Source organism: Neofelis nebulosa, chromosome 15 (genome assembly GCF_028018385.1).
Source record: "Neofelis nebulosa isolate mNeoNeb1 chromosome 15, mNeoNeb1.pri, whole genome shotgun sequence".
NCBI classification, from domain to species: domain Eukaryota; kingdom Metazoa; phylum Chordata; class Mammalia; order Carnivora; family Felidae; genus Neofelis; species Neofelis nebulosa.
The window spans coordinates 30,728,411-30,749,557 of NC_080796.1; the positions used below are offsets into that span (position 1 = coordinate 30,728,411).

General features: G+C 40.1%; 1 protein-coding gene across 2 annotated transcripts in view; it reads left to right on the forward strand.

The window, feature by feature from the left end:
- Nucleotides 1-21,147, forward strand: part of COLGALT2 (collagen beta(1-O)galactosyltransferase 2) — a 112,437-nt gene that overhangs the window by 83,013 nt on the left and 8,277 nt on the right. For both annotated transcript variants that reach the window (XM_058701030.1, XM_058701029.1), the window contains exons 7-9: nt 10,134-10,210; nt 14,321-14,427; nt 20,619-20,751. In XM_058701030.1, the coding sequence (XP_058557013.1) occupies nt 10,134-10,210; nt 14,321-14,427; nt 20,619-20,751 (317 nt within the window). The remainder of the gene's footprint in view (nt 1-10,133; nt 10,211-14,320; nt 14,428-20,618; nt 20,752-21,147) is intronic.

The following is a 21,147-nucleotide window of genomic DNA, read 5'->3' on the forward strand; positions in this document are numbered from 1 at the left end:
CAGTCATCGTCTGCCTTGGCTGAACTATAGCTATTCATTTGTTAATTCGTTCTTAAACTTTTCCTTTGTGACATATGAATATGACAAGGTCTGCCTTTAGGGAGCTTCCGATCCAGGTGGAGAGCTGGGTACGCAGTAAATACATTTTGTACAATATCAGAAGGGCCGTATTGGTATTTTGTGGTGTAGATTTAAATTCAAAACTTTTATGCTTTCTAATTATATGACTTTGGAAAAGTAATCTAACCTCCTTAGTTATGAAATGGAGATAAAGCTTTAGTGTTTGGGGCAAATTCTCCATTCTATCTATCTATGTATCTATCCATCTATACTTTATATAAAGTCTAATAACAATAATTATGACTTCAACTTAATAATAGGTTATCATGTAACAGATACTATGCTAAGCATTTTTTGTATATTGTCTCACTAACCCAACAACAATGACAGGGTTTTTATTATCCCCATATTAAAGATGAAGAAACTGAGGTGTAGAGAGAGAGTGTAAGTAACTTGCTGTAGATCTTTTTGCTAAACAAATGACAGATTGGGATTTTAACCAGTCTTGCTATCTGCAAAACTCACATCCTTAAACACTGCATCGTTATTGCCTCTGGGTCTAGAATGATGTCAGAATTTGGTAAATGCTCAATAATCACTCACTATCATAATTATAACGTATAACGTTCAGTGGTGGCTAAAGGAGAAGGTAATGGCAAAACCCTGCCTAAGGGAGGATGTTGGAAATGGCTTCCCAAAGGAGGGAATATTTTCAGTTCATTTTCATGCAGCATCTGAGAAATTCTGTTATTCATCACTGGAGTATAGGAGGTACGTCTGTGGGCAGTAGCGATGGTTGGGGAGACACGGCAGGAACTGAGGCTGGAAAGTGGGCAAGAGCCCAGCCAGAAGGACCTCTAATGTATAAGGTGGTGTTTGGACTTTTCCTGAAAAGAGAGGAGCTCTTAAAGGGATTTTTATCAGAGAAATGTCAGGTTGAAATCTGGATTTCTAAAGGCCACCCTCATGGTAAGGGAAGTATGGCTGGAATAGGGGGGGGGAGTGGATGGCTCAGGCCAGAGGCAAAGAGGTCGTTTTTGACATTACATGGTAACCTAGGCAAAAGATGGTGAGGATCTGAGCTGGGGCAGCAACAGGGGGAGTGGAGAGGAAGGAAGAGATTAAGAGAACCTTATGACATAGTCTTGAAGGGATTTAACCAAGAGTCTGTAGCTGAGCAAAAGGGAAGCAGAGAACAACTTCTAAGTTCTGACTTGAGTGTTTGGGGATAACAGTAAGAGTTTTAAAGGGTTTACAGCCTGTAGAATTAAGGAGACATTTGCAAAGAAAAGTCATGAGTTCGTTTTTAGACCCATTGAGTTGCCTGTGAATATCTATTTCTTGCTCCCCACCCTCAGACAGTAAATGCCTTTTTTGTCATGTTCATCTCAAAAAGAATGGCAAATAAAACCCAAAACCAGCAGAAGATAGAAAATAATAAAGATTAGAGCAGAAATCAATGCTATTGAAACCAAAACAAACAAACAGAACAGATCAATTAAACCAGGAGCTGGTTCTTTGAAAGAATTAACAAAACTGATACACCCCTAGCCAGTTTGATCAAACAGAAAAAGGAAAGGACCCAAGTAAATAAAATCAAGAATGATAAAGGAGAGATCACAACCAACACAGCAGAAATACAAACAATAATAAGAAAATATGGTGAGCAATTATATGCCAATAAATTGGGCAATCTGGAAGAAATGGACAAATTCTTAGAAACATATAAACTACCAAAACTGAAACAAGAATAAATAGCAAATTTGAACATACCCATAACCAGTAAAGAAATCGAGTTAGTAATCAAAAATCTCCCAAAAAATGAGTCTAGGACCAAATGACTTTCCAGGGGGAATTCTACCAAACATTTAAAGAAGAGTTCACACCTATTCTTTTGAAGCTGTTTCATCATGTTCATCTCAAGGCATAGCCCTTTGCCTGTCACCTGGTAGACACCCAGTAAAGATTTGTTGGCTAAGTGAATGAATAAATGAACACATGGGTTTAGGTTGACATGCCCAGTGAGTAGATGGAGAGGTAAGTCCATCAAGCCTAAAGATGTTGAGTAGGGATTCCATAACAAGATAATGTGATGTCACAGAATTTCAATAACACAGGAGCATGAGATGTGGAAGGACATTCAAGTATGATAAAGACTGAGAAAAAGTCCAGTGGGGTTTTTCAGATAATACCCATGATAAGAATGGTTTCAGAAAAGGCTGAATCAGAACTCAAAGTGTTGTAGAAGTAATTAAGGTGCAAAGAAATAGAGAAAAAAGCAGAGATTTTTTTTTAACAAACATGTTTGGGACCAGAGGGTAAGGAAGACAATAATAATTTAAGAGTCATCAGAACTTTTCTTTAAATAGCAGATTCTCCTACTGTATTTATATAAGCTTCTGTTTGCAAAATATCAGTCTGCTCAATATACGGGGAGCACATCAGTGGTGCTGAGCAAAGTACATGCACAGACTATACGTGGGATGAGGGCAAGCACTCCTCCCGTCACAACCTCTGCATGCTGATGTGCATGATAGCTTGCAAGCCATCCAGTCTTTCCTCATCTCAGTGTCCTGGGTTTGAAAAAGGCAACAAGAGACACTATTGTTCTCTAAGTATGTAGAGAATAATAGGGATAATGTAGAAAAAAATTCCCAGCATTCATGGGGGGGGCAGGGAATAAGGATTGACTAGGGAGTTGGTGCAGTTATAGTATTTCTTGAACCAGCCCATAGGAAGTTCCTTTGTGAATTTCTTTAACACATACTGTTTCTGCCTATTGTCTATGTTCTAGATGAGGGCAGCATCTTACTGCCTTTTATCCCAAGGACCCAGCACAGGACAGGACATATGGTTGGTACCAAACAAGTATTTGCTCCAAGAATGGCCACACAAGCAAAAGAACAAATGAGGAAATGGATGAAAACTGTATTGCAAAGAGCACTGAACCGGAATGCAGCATAATGAATTTCAACCCAAGCCCTGTCACTTCTGGAGGGAGAATTTTCCACCCCCCCCCCCCCCAGAGCTTTAGTTCCTGTATCTGTGGAGTAAGGATAATAGCACTTACTTTGCAGGGTTGGGAGGAGCAAAAACAAAACAAAACAAAACAAAACAAAACAAAACAAAACAATGTACACCAACTCCATAAAATATTGAAGGGTTGCTGTTATTAGGACTCAGTTTGACCTTGGTAATGTGTCACACACACACACACACACACACACACACACCCGCCATCACTCCTGTTCCGTGCCTGCCAGACTTGACTCCAAGTAGATGCCAGCTCAGAGAAGGCCAAAGACTTACCTTCTCTTGTTTTCCACCATAAGACTGAGAGCACAGAAGCTTCCCTGTGTGTAGAAGCACACACATTGTTAATAAAGTTTTTTAAATTATATAAATTATAAATATGCATGGCACAATGCTACACAAGTAGAATTCATCTGAGAAGAACCTGTAATTTATAGCTGCCATTTCTAATCTCCCAGTGCATACCAGCTCTCTTGCTAGGCACTTTATATGTGGCATTTTGTTTAATTCTTGAATTTACCTTCGTTAGTTATAATTCTGTTAAAATTTCAGATTCTGAATTTTAAAAGGTAGAACATAATTGGAGTAAGAAAAATAATTAGAAAATAAACCTGTGAGGATAGTCATGCAGAAATATAGACTGGAGGCCCCTGTAGGATTAAGGATTAATAATGAAATCATATCCGTCAAGTGTCCTCAGGAAAAATGGGCCAGATGTTAAATGCATTTTGCACAGCATCTGGAACCCAATGAACAGTAGAGAAACAGCTGCTAATAGACTATACCAATTGAAGCATTAGAACAGGAATTATATTATATTTATGTACAAACACTGAATGCCTTCCTACAATCTATGAGGGTACCGGGGATTCAAAACATTTTACAACCAGGTCTCTGTTTTGGGTATATATATTTAACTGGAGACACGGGACAAACATAAAAAAGACCCCAAGGATGCAGGATAGTGCCTTGTGAAAGGAGAAGATTTAAGGGCAATTGGAATTTGGAACAGTGAGAAATTGTTCGGGCAGGTGTAGTCTCTGAGAGCTTCAAGTCCTGGTGGTTGTCAAGCTGGGCTTTGCTGGAAGTGTACAGTTTAATGGTGAGGGCACTATAACAGAGGAAACTGAGCAAAGATACTGTTGGAAAGGCACTGTCACTCTACACGAGGTTTGGCTTTAAATAATAGAGGAAAATGAAGTTTGAAGGTTAGGGTGGCTTGACTGTCGTGGTCCCTGAATGCTCCACTAAAGCAGAACACCATCCAGAAAGCAGTAAGGAGGCAAGGAAGGTTTTAGAAGGGAGAGTCAGGCTTTAAGTACTAAACACTGACTATGTTCCATGGATTGTTCAAGATGCTGGGGATACAGTAGTGAGTAAAATCAGCAGAAGCCCTGCCATCAGCGAATTTATATTCTAACACGAGGTGCAGACAATGTATCGAGGGAGCAGCTACATGAATATTTGGGGGAAGAGTGTTCCAAGCCGAAGGAACTGCAAAGGGTGTTTGGAGAGCTGGTAACGCTCCGGGAGCAAAAGGCCCATGTGGTTAGAGTACACAAAATGAGGAGTTGAGTAGAAGGAGATGAGATCATGAAGGAAGAAGTGTCCGGATCATGCAGAGCCTTGTGACCACAGTAAGGAATTCAGATTTTATTCTAAGAGTAACGGGACTCCATGTGGGATGGGGTGGGGGGAGTGGCATGACATTATTTATACATTTAGAAAGATCATTCTGTCTGGGGTGTGGATACTCGAGTATAGGAGGAGCGATACCTCTCTCTTCGTGAGAGGAGATGGTGGTTGGGATGCAAGATGTAGCAAGGAGGTGATGAGGAGCAGGTGGGTTTAGGGTATGTTTATTGGTAGAGCCAATGGGGCCTACAGAGAACCAGATGCAGCCCACGAAGGAAAGCAAGGAATCCAGATGACACCAGGCTTGTGGCCTGGCATACCATTTAATGAAACAGGAAAAGATTTGGAGAGGGAAGTTTTGGTCATGTAAGCTTATGATATTTTTTTTAACATCTGAATAGAGAGGTTAAGAGATATTTGGATAGGAGTCGAGTTCAGGGAAGAGACTCCATCTGGAGACAGACATCTGAGAGTCATCAGCATTGAAAGGACATTTGAAGCCATGGAACAGTGTGCACTTGTTTAGTAAAAGATCATAGAAAGAGAAGAGGGGAAGGAAGAGGACAGATCCTTGGGGGGAGTCAAACAGCCAAAAAGCTGGAAGGAAAAACTGAGAAGTGTCTCGGGAAGGAGCCAGATGCTGCTGAGAAGCCCAGTAAAATGAGGATAGGGCAATTCTCATTGGTTCTGTCAAGATAAAAATCTGTGATGACCTTCATAAGAGCCACTGCGGTGCAATGATGAGGACACCAGCCCATTGGAGTGAGCCAAAGGGAGGACAGTGGGGAGATGGGAAAGTGGAATCTTGTTGAGATGGGGAGAGAGAGATAGGATGGTGGCCGAAAGGGAGTGAGAGATCAAAAGCGAGGTTGTTTTGTTTTGTGTTTGTTGAGATAGGATTTTAGCATATTTATATGCTAACAAGAAGGATCCACTATATAAGGAGAACCGGATGATGTAGAAGAGAAGTTAGTTGTAAGGCTGAAATCCTTGAGAAAATAAGAAGCCTTGTCATCTAGGACAATTTTGGAGAAGTTGTCCTAGGTGGGAACAGAGATGCTTCTTCCACTCTAGCAGATGGGAAGACAGAATGTGTAGGTGCAGATGAAGCTGGCTTTGTGCACTGGAGGTAGAAGGAAAAGGTAGGTCTACTTCGACTTTGAGCATTTTCTTTATGAAGTACGTAGTACATCAGCTTGAGAGAGGTGCTAGAGGCTTCAGGAGGGAGGACAAGGCATAAAACAGATCTTTCAGTGAGTGGGAAAGTAGATTTACTATGGAAGTACAGTTGCATCATTTGGCAATGTCGAGTGCCAATTTGACATCTGTGGTTGTAATTTTAAAGTGATTCAGTCAACACAGTTGTGTGAGTTTCTCTTTGCAGTATTCTTGGTGCTGAGTAAGTGGGTAATCAGGTACAAGCAGGATTGTGATTTTGTCAAACAAGATTAGTGGAAGCAAATGAAGAGTCTTTACAAGTGGGGCAAGAGTGCTAGCCCATTGGATTGGGTACCGATGGACATGAGGACCTGAAGGATGTGATGAAAGCAAATGTGGTAGTGAGTCACTGAAAGAGTGATGCAAGGACCTAGAAGCAGCCTGTTGGGTGGGTCACCATGTGGATGCTGAGGTTTTAATAATTATGGCAGGGACAGCAAGATTGTGAGCCAAAGGCTATCATTATCGGTGGCTGAGGGGGCATGACTAGGAGAGAGAGGGTGCTAAGATACACTTCAGAGAATCTGGGAGTTTTGAGGGATGAAAGGAAAACAGTTTGGAGTGAGTTGGGGGGGGGTGAGAAAAATCAGCTTCTACTCTCACAGGTGACAGGGAGGCAGCGTCCTTAAAGGAACACCAAGTGTTTAGTTAAAATAAAAAGATGAAGAGACATTCAGAAAACATAAGGGACCAAAAATGTCAAAGAGCTGATGAACTACGGACTGGAGCTTCAGAGATCAGAGGGAAAGAGCCCGGGTAGGGTGGGAGGTAGGAGATTGTAACAACAAGGAGCTAATACTTGCTGAAAGCACTGTGTGCATCGCTCTACATGAACTTACTCATTTCATATGTTAGGAGGTATATAGAAAATTTGAGAAGGTGCTTCCTGTACAGAAAATTGGGGGGTGAATGATGGGAGGTTAGATCTTATAAAGGTGATAGAAATAAATGGGCTATATGTGGCATGAGGAGGTTCGTCTTGCAAGCCAGAGCATGAGGTGATGGGAGGTCTTAGGTGCCCATTCTCAGTAACAGCATTTTGGAGCAACGGAATGTCATGCAAAGGTTATTAAGATTATTGCATGTGAAATCAGAAGGTCCAATAACCTTACCAATTACTCACTATTTGATCTTGGGCACCAGTTTATTCACTATTTGACCTTGGGCAAGTCTACACCTGGGTGGGTCTCAATTTCTTCATCTATAAAAACAAACGACCAAAAAAATAAGTGAACCTAAATGGTGTGGTTGACTATGAAAGCCCTTAACCAATTGCAGACTGTCAGGTGTGACTATTGTGGTCACGAACAGCACCGTGCTTGAAGAAGATTATTTTGACCATAGTGTGTGTAACAAGTTAGAAGGAGGCGAGACTAAGTGCGTGAGTGAGTGTTAGAAAAATATTAAAACAGCCCAGGCATGGTGAGTGATGACCTGAGCTAAGGTCGTAACTGGAGCAATTGAAGAAGTTCAGGACAACTTTTGGATTATGATGAAATGATTATGATTTAGTTAGGATTTGGTGCAAGCCTGATCTCTCCGAGATTTCGGGTTGCATGACTGGGCTGGTACATTGTACACTGGATGGTGTGTGCCCCAGTATGGACTATAGAAAAGACAACAAGCAACGGTCACTCAGGAGCAAAGACTTAGCTAACTGAGCCACTGTGAACTCAGTCCAGTTGCTAAGGCCACCTTGATGCCAGTGGCTACCAAGGACCAGTTTTGGGGGCAGGCAGAGTGGGGGCAAGGGTCCAGGAGTCAGACTTCGGTTCACCTACCAACCAGTTCTATCAGCTCTGTGACCCTGGGCAAGTTATATTTAAGCCTCTGTTTCTTTATCGGTAAAAATAGGGACACTCATACTTATCCCATAGTACCTGTTGTGAAGATTAAAATAACTGGGATCACATGTGTGGAGGGTGTAACCCAGAGTTCAGTGAGTAATAGGATCTCTACAATAATAGCTGTGATGCTTATTCCTAGATCTTGAAACTATCTAGGAGCCAAAGAAGCATATTTTCCCAATTGGTGGTACAGTGGGGGACTGTGTCTAGGGAGGGATTCAGTGAGGGATTGATACATTGGGAATGATGGCGTGAGAAACGACCCCAAACCGAAGCTGGTGTACAGGTTACCTTCGACTTGGATGAAACAAGGACACATCCCTTCTCCTGGCATAGTCAGTTTTATACGTCTTGCATCATTCTGTCTTTCCCAGTGGCTTAGCTCTGTCTTCAGTGACAAAACCCAGGCATAGTTCTCATATTTTTGCTCAATGGTGGCTTCTAGGAGCTAGCCACTTGTGGCTTTGGGGGGACACTTGTCCTGTGAATGCGGTGACTACCCATGTTTGTTGGAAGCAAAATGGCAGTCTCTTTGGCTGAAATGTTAAAGCCACCTAGCCATGCGAGTGCCAGACAGAGACCAACAGCATGAAAAGGGTAACTCAAAATATAACCCCCTCCCAACTCCCAGTCCCAAGGAGGGAGAGCCAGACAGCTCCTCAAACAACATTGTGAACAAAAAGGAGTTTGTATGTGAAGTTTCTTTCTCTTAAAAGCCTAACTCTGTACATGGTGGCCCCTTGATCAATATTTGTTGATTTAAAAAAAAATTAATGAGGAGCGGGGTAAAGCAGAAAGGAACAAAATATTCTAGGCTCCCAGTGGAAACAGAAACACATGCACTGTGTACTCACGGAAATGTGACCATAGGGGTCAGGGTTGAAGTCATGAGACCAACACCTGTTGGGTTTGGTTTAGGAAACCTGTCTCACCACCTTCTAGAACTTCATGTCATTTGATCACAGGTGACACTGGATGTCCTGGTTTCTCTTTAATGTCCCAGGGAAGCATGAGTTAAACAAATAATACTCTATGGACAGTGTCTCAGTCAAAATGGTGAAGAGGTTATGCTAGGATATCAAACAGTGACAAAATTCCACAGGCTGCATACAGCAGTGGCTTACTTCTTCTTATGCAAGGTCTACAGTGGTCCTGGTGCCCTTCTGGGTGGCTGTCCTGCATATGTTAGCACAGCATTCTAGGCTACTTCAAATGTGGGATTTCTCCTTTATCAACATCTGCTACTCTGGCCATTGTGGTGGGGCTGGGGTGGTGGGGGGCGGGCGGGGGGAAGGGCTTGCAGAGCTGAGAAGCAGCAGTTCACGAGGCCATGACCAATCTCAAGGGCGAGGAAGTGATTCCTCTCCTAGGCTCGGAATGGAGGAGATGGGTACTGCTGAGTAGTAGTGAAGGCCACCGCCAACAGTTACTCCAACCTCTCAGTTACCAGCTCTGACTTGGTTTTCTTTTTATTATCCCTTTAAGGAAAACGAAATGAGTACTTTGAATTTACAATTCTAAAATTCTTCAAGACCTTTTCAGGTTCCTCACTCAGTGTTGCTTCCGACCTTTCAAATGTGTAGTTCGCAAAGAGAACTTTTTTGGAGTATCAAATAAATAAATCTTTTACTACTTAAGATGCAATGCCCCTCCCATCTGGAAATTTACCTGTGAGCCCTGTACCAAGTGCGGGGATGTGGTTTGGCCCCCAGAGGCGAGTTTGTGTTAAAATAAAGGACCTTTTGCATACCTGTAGCTAAACCTGCCTGGATGGGATAAAAATAGCCCCAGACTTTGGCCCTTTAACATAGACAGAGAAGGCATTATTTAGAAGAAGTCTGGCCCAGTTCTGAAGTCTTTCATTATAAGCCACAGTAAAGTAATAGCTTGAAAGTTACTGAGTTTTTACTATGCTAATTTACTGGGATGAGTGCTTTGCATACAAATCTCATTTAAATTTTACTACACCCTAAGAGATACACTTTTATTATCTTGATTTAACACATGAAGAAACAGGTTTGGAGAGGACACTTAACTAACTCTTCCAGACCTTCACAGACCAAGGTTTGGATTCAGGTCATCTGACTCCAGAGCCTTCACCCTTAATCTTTACCCTTAAGGGAAATGGGGCGAATATTCCGGTCTGCATATAAATAAGTGTTCTCAAAACCCTGACCATTAGGGTTCCTGTGTTGCCACTCAGTCTTGGAGAACTGCTGAGTGGTTACCCCCTGTCCCGGACATCCAGGTGGTGTTCCTAGACATCAGATGTGTGGATGGAATTCTGTTCTCTGAGCCTTTCGCTAACAGAGTGCTCTGTGTGCTTCTTGTGTCTTCCAGTTGACCGTCCTCCAATGGAACCCTCCCAGTTTGTTTCCGTTGTCCCTAAATATCCAGACAAGATGGGATTTGATGAGGTAGGAAAGGTGTCTGTGTGTGCACGTGCACACATGTGCGTGTATGTGGCGTGCTTACACGTTTGTATTAGAGCACAAGCCTGATGACACATTTGAGAGCCAGCAAGACTGACCTGGCTGCTGAAAAGGCACTGAGGTCTTGGGAAAATGACTCCGTTTTTGTTGCAGCTCAGCTTTCTTATCTTAAAAACTGAGCATCGTACACACCTGGAACTAAGGTAATATTGTGTGTCAACTATATCCAAATTAAAAAAAAAAAAGTTTTTTTAAAGGAGCATCATGGTAAAGTGAATTAATCATTGAGTTAGAAAGACGTTACTGTTTAGTCCTGAGTGCAAGTATATATTTTCTAGGAGCAGATATTGCTGTATTTTGTAAACCTTTCAATCAAGATTCAAGGGTCAGGTAAGAGGGTATATGTTTTAGGTATTGGAGGACCTTAACTTTATTCTGAGTGGATGGAAACCATTCTGGAATAGTCTGTGCTATATTTTCTCTGTGCTCTTCTTCCATGGACAAAGATTGAGGGTAGGGTTGAGAGGAAAATAAAAAGAAAAAAGAAACCTATAGTAAAATTCTGCCTTTCCGTGGGCAAGCACTTCATAATAGCACTCCAAGGGCCATATTTAATATAAAGTTTTTGCTTGTTTGTTTTTTAATTAATTGATTTATTTTTGAGAGAGAGAAAATGAGTGGGGGAGGAGCAGAGAGAGAGAATGAGAGAGTGAGAGAGAATCCCATGTGGGGTTCGATCCCATGAACCACAAGATCATGACCTGAGCCAAATTCAAGAGTTGGAAGTTAAACCGACTGAGCCGCCCAGGTGCCCCTATTATGATGTTTTGATTGCATGAAGAAGGAAGCAAGAATATAAAGTGATGCCTCTCTCGGTAACGCACACAACAGCTACTTGGGAATGCCGGAAGTGTGCCTCCAAGTCATTGATCCTTTGTGGGTCCCTTATGTCACGGAACTGCTGATCAGTATTCGAGAGCTTGATGATCTCGAGATTAAGGCAGTGCCTCAGGAATCCACAAACTGAGATGGAATTTTTCCATGGATTCTGGATGTGTTGTAGGCCAAGCTTTGTGCTCTGTGCTCACTGCCACAGCTCCATGGCAAGAAAAAGCCTTGTTCATCATCCTGCGCTATGTAGTACATGTCTCCAAAGTACAGCCATCTACAGGCTGCTGGGATGGGAATTGGTATTTCTTCTATAAAACCGATGGGAATCTGGACTTCAGGAATGGGAGGGAGTATTTCATGATTATTAAGTAGAAAAGACTTAGCGGCTGTGATGCTGTTTTCACCGAGGGCAGCATGGGAAGAGATGACTTTAATGTGGTAGAGAGGAATCAGAATGAAGTACAAAGAATTCTTTAAAACAATCAGGCTGCAGGAAAGTTGGTCCACACCACACACTGTACCAGCTTGTACATCTTACTAGAGGCGTCCTTTCCTATAACTCTCCTCAGCCCTCGGTTCTCTAGGTGAGAGAACCCGAGTGTCTTTGTATATATTCATTTTCAACACATTCCTATGCGGACTGAAGCAAAAGAGATCAAATGGGACAAAACCAGGATCTTCTAGCTCTGGTCTTCCCATTTGGATGTGCGTATAAGGGCTGGGTTACCCCTAGAAGCCTTCTGGAAAATGCCAATTCTAGGAAGTGATATAGATATAGGAAGTGATTACCCTGGGCTCTAGAACAGAGATAAGATGGTAGAAAAGGGGATTTTCAGGGACCTTTTTCTTTCTCCTGGTACTCCCTGACCTTGTGGTGGTGTCTGGGCTGCATTTGGCTATGTAGCTCTCTCTCTGTTTGCTGTTCACGAAGTATGAGCAAGCCGTCTGTGTTTTTTCTTCATGGCTACAATTTTTATTGCACTTGTCCTGGCAGAAAACTGGGACTGAATTATTATTTACTAAAGTCTTCCCAGACTAGAGGTCTCTGGGTTGAGGCGACTTTTTGTTGCATATCTGTTCAGTTCTTGTTTTGTTTGGGCTTATTTTTGTTCTGCCGGAGTGGCCTCAGGTAGCTCCGTGTGTACACATGAGGAAATACCCCTTCCTTTCCATATCTTTTAAAATCATGGGATGAAACATGGCCCGTCAAGGTGTGCCTCTAAACAGGAAGAACACTAAATGTGAAAGAACATGATCTATTAAGTTATAAAGTCCCAAGTTACAAGGCAAGTTAGAGTCACCACAGAAATGATGTTTAAAAAAAATAATTACCCAGTTATGTAGATAAGAGAAGTAATGAAATCACGATGCACCCAATTCACTTTGCCTTAACTCAGGTGGATAATTTCTTCAAAGGGGACATCTTGTTTTCCCATCAGTTTCTTTGCTCAGTGCTTTATAAAGGGATGGAAGTGAGAATGTTTTGTAAGGAGAGGTTGAACGTTTAGTGTAGCTTTTGATCCAGTAAAACATAGAACATGTTGATGATTACATTAAAAGGCTATGTGAACCACAGCTTTGCCCCCAGTAAAGTCTGAACCCAGCTGGTTACAAGATATAGTCTCTTCTTTATTCTGGACACAGCATAAAGCGAGCTTTACCTAAACCACATATCATAGACATTTTAATCAGTGTTGTACTTGAGAGATGAGGTTGTTCAACTCCCTCTTCTTACAAACAAGGGAACTGGACCCGGAAGCATTAAATGTCTTCCTCAGAGCCATTTGGGTGGGCTAGTCAGACTGAAGCCAAAGTCATCCCACTTATTCCTTCAGGTTTCTCCTCATCAGTATTTCTTTTTTTTTTTTTTTAACGTTTATTCATTTTTGAGAGAAAGAGAGAGACAGAGCATGAGCAGGGGAGGGGCAGAGAGAGAGAGAGAGAGAGAGAGGGAGACACAGAATCCGAAGCAGGCTCCAGGCTCTGAGCTGCCAGTGCAGAGCCCAATATGGGGCTCAAGCTCATGAACCATGAGACCATGACCTGAGCTGAAGTCAGACGCTCAACCGACTGAGCCACCTAGGCTCCCCCTCATCAGTATTTCTTACAGACAGCTGAAATCTCCCACTCTCAGAGGACTAGTTTAATGTTCAAAGTAAGTTTATTACTGCTTGTAGCAAAAGGACATTATGAAAACTCATATTTACCTGTAATAGCATTCGTGAGTCTTTAGGTACTTCTGTGGCTTCTTAAATCTGGGAATAGTCAGGACAGTTTCACTACCCATAACGCTCTGCAGTGGCTTCATGATATGCATGTGTTTAGGACAGCCACCAGGAATTTAGGGACTCACGTGAGAGGCTACAGGTGGACCCAGCCCTCATGGGAAGAAATCTGAGTGCCTATTTTGAGGGATTTCTGGACTAATATGATGTGGAGATGATGTCTTTACATTTCTCCATTCCTCAAAGGGCTACTACCCCCAAGAGTAGGGCCCCTTCTCTTTACTTCTTTCAGAAAAACTCTCGTGTCTCTAGGGGAGTTTTGGCAATTCTCAATTCAATTCTGAAAAATTCTGGCAAAGAAGCTACTAAAATTGAGACCTTGATAATTGGAAATAAAAGGGACGTGTTAAGATTAGTTTTCCTCATTCCTTGAATGACTTGAAATGTATTACAGTGGGTATAAACTCAAAGAATAGGTATTATTTAGTGCCCATGAGATAAGAGCAGTATCACCCCAGTTTTACAGATGAGGAAACTGAGACATAGGGACCAGGCTAAACCAAACATTTAGTAAATGATCGTCAGAGCATAGACTTAACGTCTGCTGAAAAATCTAACACATTTGCCAAACTACCTACCTCCTCCCTCTGAGTCTTATATGTTTTGGGTTTAATTCACCTTCGGCCTCCTGAAGAGCAACGTTTTGAACTTTCCTGTCTCAAAAGCAGGGCAAACATGTCCACCAACAAAAGAAACAAAGAGAGGGTGAAGTCACTGCACATGGCTAAGTTTTGAATGTAACTCTGTTTGGATGATATCATTTGACTTGATATGAAATATAAACAAACCTTCATCACGGTTTTCGCTATTTTCTCCACTCCTTATTCTAACTGAAACTTTGGTCCTTACATTTACTTAACTTTCCAGACAGCCTAAGATAAGACTTGTGTTTCTTTTCCTTCTTCTCTTCCTGCATTAGATTTTCATGATCAACCTCAAGCGCAGAAAGGACAGACGGGACCGGATGTTACGCACCCTGTATGAGCAGGAAATTGAGGTCAAGATTGTCGAGGCTGTGGATGGAAAGTGGGTTGGGTTTTTTGTTGAACCCTTGCAAATGTGGTTAGAGCAAAGTGTCCAAACTTGGGTGACATGAAGAAAATATGAGGAATAATGCATAACAAAAGAAAATAATGAGGACAAATGCATAACGATCTGTATATCCTGTTGCTTGAGATGCTTGCCATAGCCTGCCTGGGCTGATCACATTTCCCAGGAGTATGTCAGGAAAGTCACAATGGGAACTTGGTTGAATTCCTTCAAGAGTTTTGTTATTGCTTTTGTTTATTATTTTGTTTTATTTTGCTTTCCTTTGTCCTTTTATTTGACACTTTAGTTCAAGGTATAGATTTTTGCAAAATTTACATTCCATGTTGTATGTTAGTTTGGCATATGAATGGCTCTAAGGAGTATGGCTAGAAGCTATTGTGAAGTTTCTTATCACTTCTGGAGAATTTCATCAATGTTTCTCAAAATGTGGCCTGGATACCCATGTCAGAATCCTTAGGGGATGGTTAAGAGAAGAGCTTCCCGAGTCCCATCTCAGGGTTGCTTAATCATGATCTCAGGACTGGGGCTAGGAATCTAAGAAGCCTCAAGGTGATTCTTGAGTAAGTTTGCCGCATAAAATATAGGATACTCGGTTAAATTTGTCACAAATATTGCTTGGGCTTACTTACACTAAGAAATTATTCGTTGTTTATATGAAATTTAAATTTGACTGGATATTCTATGTTTTACATGCTAAATCTTGCAACCCTGTTCTTTGGTGCACTAGAGTTTGGGAACCACTGCTTCAAATACCTAAGAGCCCAGGTTTTATTTATAGGCCACAAGGACCAACTAGTTGAGTTGTGAGAGTTCTTTATGTATTCGGCATACAAATCTCTTGTCAGCTATATAATTTGCAAATATTTTCTACCATTCTATGTGTTATCTTTTCAGTTCATAATGGCGTCCATTGCAACCCAAAAGTTTTTAATTTTGATGAAGCCCAATAAATATTTTTGTTGTTGCTTATGCTTTTGGTGTCATATCTAAGAATCCACTGCCAAATCGAAAGTCACAAAAACTTATTTCTATCTTTTCTTATAAAAGTTTTAGAGTTTTATCTGTTATATCTCCTACATATTCCATTTTTGCTCCATTTTGAGTTAGTTTTTTATATGGTGTGAGGTAGAGATTCAGATTCCTTCTTTTGCACATAGTTTGAGCACCCCTGCACCATTTGTTAAAAAGATTATTCTTGCCTCCTTTGAATTGTCTTATCACCCTTGTCAAAATCAATTGGCCATAAATGTAAGACTTCATTTCTAGACTCTCAATTTAATTCCACTGATGTATGTGTCAATCCATTTTTCAATCCATATACAGTTGGGTTTTGTCGATGCTTTTTCTGTGTCTATTGAGATGATCATGTAGTCATGTGATCATTTTTGTCTATTGATAAGGTGCATTGATATTGATTGATTTTCATATGTTAAACCAACCTCACAATCCTGGAATAAATCCTACTTGGCCATGGTGTACAATGCTTTTTATACATTGCTGGATTCTGTTTGCTAGTATTTTCTTGAGAATCTCAGATCTCTATTTATAAGGAATATTGGCCTATAGTTTTCCTATGATGTCTTTTTCTGGTTTTGGTATCAGTATCAGGATAACACTGGCTTCACTGTTCCCACCTCTTCTTTGGAAGAGTTTTGAAACTTTTTGGAAATTTTGTGAAATATTGGTGTTAAATTCTTTAGGTGTTTGGCAAAATTCCCCAAAGAAACTAGCTGATTGTGTGTCTTTCTTTCTGGAAAATGTTATTACTAACTCAGCTGCTTTACTTGTTTTAGGTGTATTCAGAATGTCCATTCCTCTTTGAGTCAGTGGTTTGTAACTTCCTAGCAATTTGTCAATTTTATCTAGGTTATCTAAGTTGTTGGCATACAGTTGTTCATAGTATTATCTTATAATCCTTTTATTTTGATAAGGTCAGTAGGGGGTTGCCCACTTTTCCGTTCCTCATTTTAATAATTTGAGTCTACCTTTTTTTTTTTCTCTTGATCAGCTTAGCTAAAGGCTATCAATTTTGTTGATCTTTTCAAAGAACCAACTTTTGGCTTTGTTGCTTTTCTCTTTTGTGTTTCTATTCTCCATCCACTTATTTCCACTGTAGTCTGTATTTTTTCCTTCTGCTCGCTTTGGGTTTAGTTTGCCATTCTTTTTCTAATTTCTCTAAATGGATTATTTAGATCAGATTATTCATTTGAGGTATTCTTTTTTAATGTAGGCATTTATAGCTTTAACTAGCCCTCCAAATACTACACCAAGCCCATCGTGTAAGTTTTGATATGCTATGTTTTCATTTTCATTTATCTCAAAACATTTTTTCATTTCCTTTGTGATTTCTTCTTTGACCCATTAGCTATTTAGCAGTGTGTTGTTTAATTTCACATATCTGTGAATTTTCCAAGCTTCCTTTTGTTATTGACTTTTAAATTCATTCCATTGTGGTTGGAGAACATGCTTTATATGATTTCAATCCTTTGAAGTGTATTGAGGCTTAATTCATGATCTATATGTTTTTCATGGTTTTTCTTAGAGAATGTTGCATGTGCACTTGAGAAGAAGGTGTATTTTGTTACTGTCAGGTGGAATGTTCTATAGATATCTGTCAGGTCTAGCTGGTTTATAGTATTTTTCAAGTCTTCTCTTTATTTGTTGTTCTCCTGCCTAGTTGTTCTATTCATTATTGATAGTGGGTGATTGAAGTCTCCCTGTATTATGGTTGAATAGTCTCTTCAGCTTCTCAGTTTTTGCTTTATGTTTTTGCTCTATTGTAAGGTGCATATATATTTGTAATTTCTGTCTTTCTGATGGATTGTTTTTTTTTTTTGAAAGAGAGAGAGAGAGAGAACAAGAATGAGCAGGAGTGGGGGCAGAGGGAGAGGGAGAGAGAATCTCAAGCAGACTTCAGTCTTATGACCATGAGATCATGACCTGAGCCAAAATCAAGAGTCAGACACTTAATTGACCAAGCCACTCAGGTGCCCCAATTCTTTTTTTTTATTATAAAATGTTCTTCCTTATCTCTCATAATTGCTTTTGTATAAAAGTTTATTTTGTCAGGTATTAATATAACTCCTGCAGCTCTCTTGTGGTTACTGGTTACATAGTATATCTTTTTTCATCCTTTCACTTTGAACCTATTCATACCTTTGAATCTAGCCTATCTCTTGTAGACAGCATAGTTGAATCATGTTCCTAAAAACTCATTCTGCTAAGCTCTGCCTTTGTGGGGTTTGATCCATTCATATTTAATGTAATTACTGATAAAATAGGATTTATATCTGCCATTTTCCATTTGTTTCTATATGTTTTACATCTTTTTATCCTTCTGTTTTTCATTATTGCCTTTTTGTATTAAAAAGATACCTTCTACTCTACCATTTTAATTCCTTTGTTGTTTCTTTTACTACATTTTTTAAAGTTATTTTCTCAGTGATGGCCGTGGAGATTGCAATTAACATTTTGATTTATAGTAATCTAGTTTATATTAATACCAACTTCCTAGAAGAAAACATAGGGAATATGCTCCTAAACATCAGTCATGCCAATGCTTTTTTTGGGATTTGATGCCAAAAGCAAAAATAAACAAGTGGGACAACACGGCAAAAGAAACTATCAATGAAATGAAAAAATAACCCACCTAATGGGAGAAAATATTTGAAAAATCATCAACTTACGAAATATTTGAAAATATTCATCAATATATTAAAAATTCTATATCTGATAAGGAGTTAATTTCTACAATATATAAAGAACTCATTCAACTCAATAGCAAAAGCAACAACAACAACAACAACATCAGCAACAACCAAACAGCTTGATTAAAGAATGGGCAGAGATCTAAGTAGATATTTTTCCAAAGAAGATGTAGATGGTGAACAGGTACATTAAAAGGTACTCAGCATCGCTAAATATCAGGGGAATGCAAATTAAAACCTCAATGAGATATCACCTCACCCGTATTAGAATGGCTATTATCAAAAAGACAAGAAATAAGTGTTGACAAGGATGTAGAGAAAAGGGAACACTGATGGGCTGTTGGTAGGAATGTAAATTGGTGCAGCCACTGTGGAAAACAGTATGGAGGTTCCTCAAAAAATTAAAAATAGAGGGGGGTGGGAGGGAGGGGAGGGTGGGTGATGGGTATTGAGGAGGGCACCTTTTGAGATGAGCACTGGGTGTTGTATGGAAACCTATTTGACAATAAACTTCATATATTGAAAAAAAATGAAAAATAGAGCTACCATATAATTCAGCAATTCTACTTTTGAGTATTTATCCAAAGAAAATGAAAAGATGAGGGGCGCCTGGGTGGCGCAGTCGGTTAAGCGTCCGACTTCAGCCAGGTCACGATCTCGCGGTCCGTGAGTTCGAGCCCCGCGTCAGGCTCTGGGCCGATGGCTCGGAGCCTGGAGCCTGTTTCCGATTCTGTGTCTTCCTCTCTCTCTGCCCCTCCCCCGTTCATGCTCTGTCTCTCTCTGTCCCAAAAATAAATAAAAAATGTTGAAAAAAAAAAAAATTAAAAAAAAAAAAAAAAAAAAAAAAAGAAAATGAAAAGATGAACTCAAAAACATATGCACCCCATGTTCATTGCAGCATTATTTACAAGAGCCAACCTAAGAGTCCAACAGGTGAATGAATGGATGTGGCACATATGAATATATACAATTAAATTTTATTCATCCATTTGAAAAGGAAGCCGTCATTTTTAACAACATAGATGGATTTTCAAGGCATTATGCTGAGAATAAGTCAGACAGGAAAAGACAAATACCATACATATGGTCTCATTTATATGTAGGATCTAAAGAGGAAAAAAAAAAACCAAATTCATACATATAGAGGACAGATTGGTGATTCCCAGAGGCAGTATTGGAAGGTGGATGAAATGGGTAAAAGGGGTAGAAAGGTACAAACCTTAAGTCATAAAATAAACAAGTCATGGAGATGTACACCATGATGAGTATAGTTAACAATACAACAATATTGTATTGCATATTTGACAGTTGCTAAGAGAGTATATCTTCAAAGTTCTCGTGATCACAAGATAAAAAAGTTGTAACTATGTGAGGTGATGAATGCTAACTAGACATTGTGTTGTTAGACACTAGACATTTCATAATATATACAAATACCAAGTCACTATGGTATATGTTGGAAACTTATGTTATATGTCAATTATATTTCGATAAAAAAAGCAACTTAATTTCAGTGGCATACAAAAACTTAGCTTCTTATATTGCTTCCTTCTTTTCCCCCTCCTTTGTTCTATTGTTGCCAAACAAATTACTTCTTTCTACATTATATGCCCGTTAACACAGACTTATATGCAGCTTTGATTTAAATCAGATAAGAGAAGAAAGAGTTATAAATGAAAAACACTTACGCTGTCATTTATATTTACCTATGCAGTTACATATCCCCATGCTCATTATTTCTTTATATGGATCCTTATCACTCTCTAATTTCCTTTCATGTTGGCAAGAGAACTTCTTTGGCATTTCTGGTAGAGATCTGCTAGTGATGAACCCTCAGTTTTTGTTAATCTGGAAATATTTTAATTTATCCTTCATTTTTGAAGGACAGTCGAATAGATACAGAATTTTTGGCTTTTTCAGGTAGCACTTTCAATAGGTCAACCTACTGCCTTGTCGGCTCCATGGTTTCCAAGAATCAGCTGTTAATCTTATTGAGAATACTTTATATGTAGTGAGTCACTTCTCTCTTTCTGCTCACAAGATTGTCTCCACTATTTTTGTTCTTAACCTTTTTTGAAAAAAAAAAAAAACATCCAAAGGAAAGATACTGTACATAGTTCCTTCCTGTCTTCATCCCCTTTAGTATTTAATGCCATTAGCCACCTTCCTTCATTAGGAAAATACTTTCTCAAAGCTGTCAAAAACCTGGTGGTACTTAGAAGTACATTGGCAATTGTGAAGGATACACTATGCATAACATACCCTCTTGTCTTCCCAAAAGCTTGTAATGCTGCCATGACACATTAACCCTGATGAGCTCCTGAGGATTGATGGGAAACCTGAGAAGTCTTCCTCAATGTGCAGAAAGGCTCTGGGGAACATCCAGAACGCTCTCTTTCTGCCTTTTGTGGTGGGGACATCTCAACTTGTTGATTTTCAGACATTGTCTCTCTCATGCAGGGCACTTAACACAAGCCAGTTGAAGGCCCTGAATATTGAAATGCTGCCTGGATATCGAGATCCCTATTCTTCCAGGCCTCTAACCAGGGGTGAAATCGGCTGCTTTCTTAGCCACTACTCTGTCTGGAAAGAGGTAAATAATGCTTGCTTGCTTGCTTGCTTGCTTTATTTATGAGAAAGCATGAGCAGGGGAGAGAGAGAGAGAGAGAGAGAGAGAGAGAGAGAGAGAAAGTCTTAAGCAGGCTCCATGCTTAGCGTGGAGCTCAATGCAGAGCTCAGTCCCACGAACCTGGGATCAGGACCTGAGCTGAAATCAAGAGTCAGATGCTCAACTGACTGAGCCACCCAGGTGCCACAATGATGCTTTATTTAGATATGCATTTTTGTAATGAGGAGGAAGGAGAGTGGGACTTTGTAGGTGAGTTCGGGCCAGATATGAAGTGGACCCGTAACTCTTCTAGAAGTATGCTTGGAGGTTTCTGTTGCCTTCTGCCTCTCTCTGACATAGTCCAGCAACAAACAGGCAAGG